The sequence below is a fragment of the Alternaria atra genome, assembly GCF_907166805.1.
Source record: "Alternaria atra isolate CS162 genome assembly, contig: 21, whole genome shotgun sequence".
Lineage (NCBI taxonomy): Eukaryota > Fungi > Ascomycota > Dothideomycetes > Pleosporales > Pleosporaceae > Alternaria > Alternaria atra.
In genome coordinates, this window is record NW_025091319.1 from 6,666,100 (window position 1) to 6,676,746 (window position 10,647).

The 10,647-nt window shown below is 51.3% G+C and overlaps 2 protein-coding genes across 2 annotated transcripts; both read right to left on the minus strand.

Annotated features, from left to right (window-relative positions):
* Nucleotides 1–2,733: 2,733 nt before the first annotated feature.
* ALTATR162_LOCUS2673 (uncharacterized protein) lies at nucleotides 2,734–4,136 on the minus strand (the record flags this gene model as incomplete). The annotated part of the gene is made up of 2 exons (XM_043310279.1): nucleotides 2,734–3,827; nucleotides 3,881–4,136. 2 exons carry the CDS (start codon nucleotides 4,134–4,136, stop codon nucleotides 2,734–2,736), a joined length of 1,350 nt encoding a protein of 449 aa, XP_043166214.1.
* Nucleotides 4,137–4,700: 564 nt separating this feature from the next.
* Nucleotides 4,701–10,451, minus strand: ALTATR162_LOCUS2674 (uncharacterized protein; the record flags this gene model as incomplete). The annotated part of the gene is made up of 8 exons (XM_043310280.1): nucleotides 4,701–5,357; nucleotides 5,411–5,666; nucleotides 6,629–7,323; nucleotides 7,999–8,060; nucleotides 8,212–9,031; nucleotides 10,102–10,208; nucleotides 10,271–10,286; nucleotides 10,350–10,451. 8 exons carry the CDS (start codon nucleotides 10,449–10,451, stop codon nucleotides 4,701–4,703), a joined length of 2,715 nt encoding a protein of 904 aa, XP_043166215.1.
* Nucleotides 10,452–10,647: the final 196 nt, after the last annotated feature.

The following is a 10,647-nucleotide window of genomic DNA, read 5'->3' on the forward strand; positions in this document are numbered from 1 at the left end:
AAGGATGAAGAGCTCACCGAATTCCATAAAAAGGACAATATTTTCAACTATACCCGCAAACCTTACGGTCTTCTGTGTTTGATAAATACTACGACAGTTCATCGACACTATCATGTGCGGCTTAGCGTTCAACCTCTGATTGGCTGTACCATCTTGCTAATCAGTGAAGTGACAGATCCAACCCATCGCCATGCCGAGTCCTTACACGACGACCGCCGAACAGGTCAATGACGACCATGCACTACAAACGCATAAACCACCGCCACGCGCCCACACTCTACCCCTTTCCTTCGACCTCCCCCCTTACAACAACCGAACGATATCCTCAATGGCTACATCTATCATTACAAATAAGCCTACCGAGCGAACATGCTTCACTTACATAGTGGAATACGCCCCTGTCATTGGACTCGCTGCCACTATCGTCGGAGTTATTGTTGCCATCATTACCGTTGCGGTTAAGTAATGTGGAAACGGTGGAAGCTGTAACTTATCCTTCGGGTCTGACGAGAAGAGTTAAGATAAGGGGGAAGAAAAGAAAGAAGATATGTTATCGGAGTTGACTTTTCTTTGAAACGTCTTACGGAATAGGATAGAAAGGATTGATGGTAGGATAGACTAGAGAGATACCCAATGAAAGTGTTGCGTAAGAGAAAAGTCTTTGGTCGAATCCATCTGTATATCATGATGGCTGTTGTGGGACTTGCCAATCACTTTGCCATTTACTGCCCGCGCACGGGAGACTGCTGATGCAGTCTTGACAACGATCACTCTCGGTGAAAAGATGCGGTGTACAAGCAGCTAGAGATTTGTTATCAGAGTTCACGCCTCCAGATTGTGGTGAAGTACCATATAGCAGCCTCAGCGGACAAAGGCTGGCTGGTCTCTCGTTGGAGTTTGGCATTGCAGTTCGACAACAGAAATCGGCAAGCGGTCCCCAGCTTGGGACGGCGTGCGAGATATGGGATAATGTGCGAGATTTGTGGCCATCCTACTGGATGTTCTCGGCAAGCGAAAGCAGAGGACGTGCGATTGAGGCTGTGCTTTGTGATCGGATTTCTGCCACGACAGGCGTTGGCAGAACATGGAAAACCTCCGGTCAGCTCACTGTACACATGGCTGACTTGACGTATACCTCATCAGCTGCTTCTAGTTAGACGACTATGCGACCGACAGGTATCAACGGTAGCTTTTTGTGCGCAGGGCAAATGATCTCGCATGCCCTTCCGAATTTCCTGGTCATTCGACTCTAGCATACACAGGCGTAGTCGCAATGCTGATTGACGGACCAAGGAAAGTTGCAAAAGACATGGGAGTTATCGGAGCGGCCTTTTGAATTGTAGAACAAGATATACAGGATTGTTGTTAATATACTACGATATTTTTCGAAGAACAACATGAGTCGCTTCACGTGATCCTAGCCAAGATGTCAGCAGTACGGCCTCCAATCAGAACACGCCCCGTCTGAGCAGGCTGATCTAACAGAGGCTAGCTCAACAAGCTAATCCAACAAAGGCTAGCTTAACAAGCTAATTGAATGAAGGCTAGCCCAACAATGGTTGATTGTTAATCCAATGGACACTTATGATTGGAAGATAGATGCACGTATAGAGTGGGTAACGCTTTGCTGACCTGCACAGCCCCGCATTGCAAAAGACATCCATGTCTCATGGGCTTATAAGTTGAGCAGTCTGAGGGGGACGCTGGGTGAACACCACAACCCCGAAAGAGAATTTTGGGATACAAAAAGTGGCGCGAGGAGTTGTGAGAAGGAGGCACAGAGAAGGAGGCACAGAGAAGGACGCGAGACGGGGTTACACTTTCTTTATCCTAGCTTCAAGATTTACTACTGGTTATTCCAAGGTGCATTACGGAAGGTCTCTAGTATCGGCGCGTGTGGTTTAGTCCAAGCGTCGCTATGCGTTACTCTAACACTACTGCAACCGACGAGGTTAACATGGACACCTTGCTGCCCAGCTACCACGGATTACGACGCGCCAACACGTTACCTCTTTCAGGCAACCTATATCCACACTACACTCAAACGATACCATCAGGGTATCAACAGCCAATAACTCTACCCTCCGTTGTACCCGAATCTGGCTCAAAATCGTGGATTGATTATGCTGTTTGGATCTTGGACATCCTTGGAAACATTGCTCAGATCAGCTCCTTCATCAGTGATTGCGTGCGCGGGTGAACTAGGAGGACCGAGTCAAGCGAGCAGGCTGGGTCACATCCACCCGGGCTGAAGGCGAAGTGTCGAGGAGAGATACGAGAGTTGTCAGAATTACTGAGGCTTCTCGAGAAGGAGGAAGAGTTGGATATATAGAATCAAATACAAAGCTAGGGTGGGCGCGTGGGGCCAGCGGGCAGCGTCTCATGGTCCAGTCTGACTGGGAGTGCTCAAGCAGAGTGGGAGTTATCGGAGTTCTGGTTTGGAAGTTTTTGGAAGGGTTAGAACATGAAGAATCGTTGCAGAGTTAGACCAGAGAGAAGATAAATGATAGACAACCTTTGTATCCATTTGTTTTCGCGAAAAAATGAACGTACTTGAGTACATCCCCCTATATGCCACGGCCCACGATAAATATTCTTACATCTCGGTACCTCACTAACGCCGACGCTGATGATAAATACCAAAATAGGTTCAATCTGGACTTGTCCACCTCAATGCTGAAAAGAGTGATCACGGCCTCACAGTTTGATAGCCTCAGTTATCTTCATCGCACGTTACTCAATACCCTCGGCCCTCTTCCTATACCCCTCCCTCCTCTCCACACTCTCGGGCTCCTTACCCGCCGCCTCGATAATATCAACCTTGGGCTGCTCCTCCGTCATATCAATCCTGCCCGGCCTCCTGGGCCTCAACTGCGTCCTCTGCGTGATCGGGTAAAAGTACGCCGCGCGCTGCATCTTGCTATCCCTCAACTGCTCATTCTGATGCTTGTCCGGGTCATGAAGCGCGAGCGCAACAACATCGCCATAGGTATCACTCGGATCACCGACCTGCTGACTCGTCTCGTACGTACGCACATTGTCGTACTTGAAGCATTTGCGCGGCTGGCCCTCGTCGTCTTCGGCAATGTCAAAGTCGATGTCGTTTTCGTTGTTGGGGTCGTGCGTCGTGAAGTTGCGTTTGATGCCGCGGACTTTGGACTTGTCGGACGGCAGGAAGTATTCGAATTGCCAGCGGGGGATGGGTGGGGGGACTGTGGAGTCCAGTCTGTGTGCTTCGCGGTCTTCCATGTACTTCTCTTGGTCTTGGATTGTTTGGCCGGCCGGACGGAGGAGGGCGACGTCGAGACGCGGGTCGTAGGAGGGGTCGAGCGGGTTGTTGATGGGGGGTGCGGTGAACTTGAAGACCATGTAGCCGCCTGTGTCTGGCATGGCGTCCCAGTCTGGCAGAAGGGGGTATGAGTCGACCAGTGTCAGGTTGGGGTTTCTGGGGTGCTTGGGCTTGTTCCATGCTAGGCGCTCTTCGGGCGTTGATTCAGCCGCCCTAAGGTTCTCGGCACCATCCTGTCCGTTGTAGGCGTCCGCTGGGTACGCAATGTTGAAGCTCTTCAAGATGTGTCTCGCGATGTTTGTAGGATCGTCTAGTGAGGTCTCTACCTGCTTTCGCTTCCTTCGCAGGCGCATCGTGTTAGAGGAGTTACTTGACTCGAATTTGGAGCCGCCCGTTGTGCTTGAGGTGACATATTCTGTTCGTCGCAGGAAGGTCGCGCCAGAGGCATTGGTCTGGGTCTTGCCGAGCTGGTTTGGCGGTCGCATCAGCGCCCTGTCTGCTGTGCTGAGCGGTGGCGGGTGAGGCATGGCCTGAATAGCTATTCGACGCGTTAGTCGCTGCAAGACGTTTGCGCCACGGGTTTGTTCTTACCAGACTCGTCTCCATCGAATACCTTGGGAATACCCACCAAGTCGATGGGCATTCCCAGCTCAGCATCAGCCTCAATGTTCAGCGACTGCTCTCGCGCCAGTCTTGACGCAAAGCCCGCTGATGTGTATTGGCCGCTCGAAAGGCCGGTATTGGGGATGTCTAGCAGCTTTGGCGGACATGGTGGAGGAGGTAGCGCATTCGAATATCGGATTTTCGCAATGTAGTCCTGGTGGACAACAGGGCGCCCGGAGCTCATGATGCCGTGTTTTCGCGCGCCGTTGATTTGAGGTGGTTGTGGTGATTGCGCGGTTTGACGCAGGTCAAAGAAAGTTGATGAAGCTCGGAATGGACGCGCCAGGCCTCACCACGCCAAGACACGTTCCGCGCTATCACCAGGGGCCTCGTTCTCCGTTCACCGTTCACCTAAGACATTTTCCCTACATCCTGCTATTCTCCATATGCGTATTTTTGCGTCCAGAATATACACTCAACAGAGAAGATTGGATTGGAAAGTGGTGAGATAAATGATAACATTCAACGTAGCGACCGTGATAGTATTAGGTAGATATTCTATAATGACCCAGCTCCTATTTACACAAACACCTCTCTGCCACCCATTATCCAGGGTCTGTACTGTCTATTGCCGCGGCCATCATGCATGGCTGCGGTTTCCTATAATCCGAACGCCGTTTCTCATACCAGGTCCGCATCGAGGCGGGTGTGGGTAAGTCAGTGGGAAGTGGTTCTACCATCTCCCATCTGATGAGCATGCGGCTAAAACCGACAAATCTCCGAAAAATTATAACATGCCAGCAGTCATTTAGTTGGCCTTCTTGAGCTTGGCGGCAGCCAGCTTGCGCTCCCTTCGCCTCTTGGAGGCCTCAGCACCGGCCTCGGTGTCAAGGACAAAGTCCCACCACCTGAAGCTGCTAGCGTAGTTACCAATGAACTTCTCGTGGTGAACATCATGGTGCTCGGCGCCGGCCCAGAAGGGCAGGAAGTGGTGCAGACTCCATGGGAACTCGTAGCCGCTGTGTGCGTCGACGGCTTGGAACACACGGAACAGGATCCAAATGTACACGGTCAGGATGTGGAGATCCTTGGTGAGGGCGCAGAAGACGATTGGGACACCGACGGTACCGAAACCCAGAATCATGACCTCAATAGGCGAGGCGTATTCAGCGGCCAGGCCGAAGGGGGCAGAGTATTGGTGGTGAATCTTGTGGATGTTCTTGTACAGGAAGGAGCTTGCGTGCATGGCGCGGTGGGTCCAGTAGTGCCATGCGTCCTCGAGGACGAAGAAGATGGCGATCTGGTAGGCAATCTTGTAGATGCTAGGGAAAGGAACGGAGGTCTCGAGGCCGAAGTATTGACACATGGGGTGGAACAGCCAGATTTGAGGGAGCTCGACGGTAAAGTGGGAGAGGAGGACAAGGAATGCGCATTGTGTTTGTTCCCAAGCAGTGGGGATTTTTTGCTGCGACAAGTTAGCTTTGGTTGCAATAAAGCTGGTCAGTCAGGGAGACGTACGTTTTGGAGCTTGTATCGGTTGAAGTAGGGTATGCAGTCGATGATGATCCAGGGAAGCGAGCGTCCGAAGTAAAGCGTCTCGTGGATAACAAAGGACATGATTCCCGTCGCCAGGACATCGTTGCCCATCCATGCGTACCAGGTCATCCACATCCTCTCGAGGTAGTTGAGCTGTACATTGTACTTGGAGATCTCCTCAAAGGAGCCCCAGTAGGTGTCCTGCGCCATTGGCGTCAGGATGGAGGTTGCGTTGTTCCTATCATCTGTTAGTGTCACGGGCTTTGCGCATTCGGTGTACTTCGGAGGCGTACATCTTGAGTGTGCTCAGTGTCCAAAAAGAAAAACAATTGCAGTTGTAGAATGAAGGAACGACTGCAGGTTGCAGAGTGGTGAAGGAGCGATTGGCGGTGGTGCTGCAGCTGAAGAGGGAACAAAGCAGCAGCAAAGGAGGCGGATTAAATTGGAGATTGGAGACGCCCTGATCGACGTTCGTACCACTTTTGCCACTCAAGGCTCACTCTGTTCCGAGAGGCTACGCCTGAGTTGAAATGCACTAGTGCCTGCCGAGAAATGCGCCAAACCAATTACCAACGCCCCCTTAGCCGTCTATGCCCGTTTTGTCTTTCACCGCCTGCTGAGCTTTCCTTCGGCAACGGCTCGAGCGTCCCCGGCACCCAGATCACACCAGCGTTGCCCTACGAGTTCAATGTGGATCGTGTCACAGTGAGCCCACCGCATGCTGATAAAGTCGCTCGCCCTGCGAATTCTAGAATTGCGGCATGGCACTGTTCGCATTGTAGGTTTTCGGCAAGACCAATGGCGAGAGCATGACGCGGTCGGCCCGCGACGAATCACAACACCACGAGTACGACGCTTTACTAAGCCACCTCCACGCTGTTGGCACTTGACATCGGCGCGTGGTTGATGTTGTCATTGAAGCTAGTTATTGCAGCTACTTTTTCCAGTATACCCAACGTGTTGCGCACCTATACAGTGGCATTTTGTTCACGTGAAGCCATCTCCCGCCAGACACGAAACCCATCAGTCGCTCGCCTTACCAGCACTCATGGAAAACTTCAAGTTTTTCGAAGGATCCATCTGCACGCTTCACCATCTCCGAGAGTTTTGCCCTCGAACCTACGCACTCCACCAATCCCGCGGATCTTCCTCAGAACCGACACCCAACTACCATAGGTAAGGTGTATACGAGTGAAGTACACAAAAAGCACTGTTGGACCGAGGCGTTGGAGGAAAGCTATAAGCTGTTCGCTGGTAATGGCGTAGTCGATGAGCTCAACCCGTCTCAGGCCTGGGAACTCTGTGTTGGCTAAGAGAGATAAGGTCTCGGTATCGTCTGCGCAGATGTAGGCACTCTGGCCACCAACGAGCCGGAGGTGACTGATGCTCATCGTTGTGGCTGGGATGAGTTCCCGAAGTTGGGGATCGAGGCTCATGGTCGATGGTGTCATGGTGCTCTCTGGCGGAGGCGTATGATGTATATCGAAGATGTTGAGCTTGAGAATGCTCGTGTGATCTAAATATGCCCAAACCTTAGGTACAGACCACCCCCAAGTGTGAGGTAGATTGCGCATATTCAAGTGAACGATCCGTTTATCAAAGCCAGTATTTGACAAGACATGATGTAGCAAAGGTACGTATTCGAGAAGGATGTATGTGCCAATTTCGCTGTTGCCAACACACTTTCGGAAATATTCGTGAGCGAGAAAGGTGCTGGCGTAATTGAACCCCATATCCTTTACGAAATGTCTCGAGCCGAGCACAGGTCCAGTGGGGTGATACTCTGCTCCGAAGTGTATCTCCTCAAGCCTGTCAATGGTCATGAACGCATCGAAAATTTCTTTCAAAAGGTTCGGTGCATGTTCGATCCAGAACGAGCGCTGTGCTGGTGCAATCTGAAGTTCATCAGTACACTGCGATCATCTAATGATGTGACCTGCGAACGGAGCGTTCTAACGCCGATCGTGACTAGTCAAGATATACAACGTGCCTTGTTGTTGATTGTCTCTAGCTGAGGAAACGTATGCTTGTAGCCGAGCCAAGAGTATCTGTCTTGCTCGCCCTTCTTCTCATGAACTATGGCATCCACACCAGGGTCGATGAACTGGACGGTTTGTATCAAGCATTTTAAATTCGATACAGACATGAGCTCCAGAAGCGCTGTCAGACCGTCTTTTGTCAGAAGCACTCGAATGTGTCTCAGTCTGAAGTCATGTCCGAGGCGAGGAAATCGGTGGCGACCGAGCGAAAAAAGCGACATGTGCTGCGTAACGCGAATAGTTCGTGTTGATGTAAGCCAGGTATGTATTGGAGGATATTTACGATGAGCTCCATGGGAAGGTGATCGAGTGCAGGCTTGGGCGGGGGTAAAGGAACGCATGGCATCGCAGCGGAAGCGTCGGTCGGATTGCCGGCCATGGTCGCCATCGTCGTCGATGTGGAAGTGGTGAGAGAACTCGAAGTATTGAGTGCGTAGGTTAAGTAAGGGTGGAGCTCGGGGATAAAGCGCGTTGTCAAATTCGAAAGTTGGCGGGGAGCGATAATAGTGAGTGGCCAAATTCCGCTCTTACCTTCACTTTACGGAAGTCCATGGGCGCAGAGACGCCATTCTCCTCACCGACTGACCAGCGCTCTGAACCGTCCCTGTCTCGTCGAAACCCATGGAAAGTTTCCTGCTAGCTCCTGGCTAGATCTGAGGGCCAACCAGTGACCGACATATCAAGTAGGAAGGACCTGCCGAACCTGCGTCCCATCCCAGATCGCTGAGCCCCAGGTCGACATACTCTTGATGGGCTCAATGGGTTCGAGATTGCTCCTTGGTGGCCTAAACTCCCGGCTACACCTGCTGAAAGTCGGGCTAGGTGATGGAATAATCGGTGTCCTAAACATGCCCGGATTAAACTCTGATGTATCGTCCCCAACCAAAGGCAACGCTGGACCAGGGCTTGGCTGCTCTCTGCTCCTCGCCTTGCCCAACGCTTTGCGAAAGAGTGGTCGCAGAAATGGTACAGAGGCCGCAATTATACCAGTATTTTGCTCCACCTGGCTCCACAATAGGAGATCTGCCGTGCTTAGAGCTTGCTGTACGTAGTCGGATAGCCAGAGGATCGTAGTGTGGAGTCGAAAGGCGGAAGCTATGACAGCCATGATACCGACGGAGAAGATGGCGACGAGCTCAAGACGGCGTCGAAGTGGCATTGTGGGAAGGTTCAAGAAGAACAATATCGGTAGCGTCCAGATGATTACATCCGTGATGAGATTGTAGACAGCGTTAAAAAGCCAGAATGGATTTGGGTCGTAACATTTAGCATCGAAGATATGAAGGATATTGCCGCGGTACCATATGTGCCATGCGAAGGCATCAGTGATTGGATAACACATGAAGATGGATGCGATGATCTGCGATATCCCGCCAAGGACTATGATAGCGAGTAGCACGCGGATGACGTATTGGAAGCGTTTGTTTGATGCGGCAATGTGATCGTAAAACAGTAATATCGAGGTCTTGATGAGACAAAGATCGAGAACGAAGTTTATCCGATAGAGCCAAATCGATAGCATCGAGCCGGTTATTACTGATTTCCATGGTTCCCAATCATCCCACTATGTAATGTTAGGCTTCGTTTCTCAAACAGTCAGTAGCGACTTACAGGAAGACCGCTAAAATCAGTGAAATGGATCATGTAGCAATGTACTACCACCGATAGCCTGTGTATAGGAAGTGATGAGTCAGTTCAGCTCATCTAGTCTCCGCGGATATTTTCATACCATGTGGCGATCTGGTTCTAGTTAGCAGTAGCATCGCATGAAAAAGAAAACCAACTCACGAGAGCCAAGAGCATGACCCAGTCAGACGACGTAAGCTTTCCAATATAGAAGTGTCGAGTGTAAAACCTGGACTGTCAATCCAAGACTCAATGTTACATGCAAACGACCGACGCACCTGAGAGCTACGACTACGGTCGACGTAGAGGTAAGCACGAAGGCCAACACAATGGAGAGCCGGCCATGAGGGACCATCTGGAACGCTTCTGGAGTTCGACAATAGATTGTTCACATGGATAGAATGGGAGGTTGGCAAGAGAAAGAAACTACAGGAGCGACGCTCATGGTGATGCGTAAGGGAGATGCAGGCACTGACTATCAAACATCTAACGGCAATATCCACAATGCCAATCGCGCGAAAGATGGCGTTCTCTAACGCAATCATGCAGCGGGAGGGAGCCCCACACAAGGATCCGAGTCAGTACCAGACTGTCTAGACTTGAGCGGGTGATGATGAGTCGTGTCGCCCAAACTGACTGAATGGGTATGGCGGGGAATGCCGGCAGACGATATCATACAATGAATTATGCGACTCCAGCCTATATGAGCCAGCGCTGCATGGCTGTCAAATCGTCTTGCGTCCTCGCTTCCCCGCATTCGTACCACGCGACATTCATCTCAACAGCCGTTTATACGCCAGGTGTTGGCAGGGAATGGATAAATCTGCAAAGTGAAGCTTGGACCCACCACGCCTCAGACAACCCGCCAAGTTCCAACTCAATTGTTCCTGCGACCGATAATTCCAGGGATAGCCGCCCAAGTCTGATCACAGCTCTTTTGTTGATGTTCTGTGCACCTTTGCCATTCTTTCGTTAGGCTGTCTCCTATTCCGGGTGGCTGTATCGTACTCCGGTTGAGGCGTAGATGCTCAACCTGCGCTGGACACGGTTACGTCGCGTCGCATCTGTTATTAGGCGCGCCATGTTCATAACCCTGAGGTTGAAACTAGTGTCCACTTTACAGCTACCGGTTAGTCCGGTAGTTCGGGGGGCAAGACACAGGCTCACATGCACTCACTGCAGACCTCATGCGACTGCTTTCACATGAGAGATCGAGCCCATGGAGACTCATCGCAAGTTTCAAGGGAGCCGTTGACCGTGGTGATAGAACGAATCCGAGTCAGCTTGACATGTTGAGGCCGTCGGACTTGGGCGCAGGATTCAACGTGCGCACGCGAGATGAAGGTGGCTTCCTCCATCATGACGTGACTTGCATAGGGCTGATGGCCGCTCGCATCAATATCGACACTGGAAGGCCCGAATGTGGTGAATATAGGACAGCATCCAGGGCAAGTAAAACTCTCGATAGGATCAACACTTAGGATCAAGAAACATGCGGCTGCTAAAGATATGTTCTGGAAGCAATGCATCGCGATGAGATATCGTGGAGCGAGT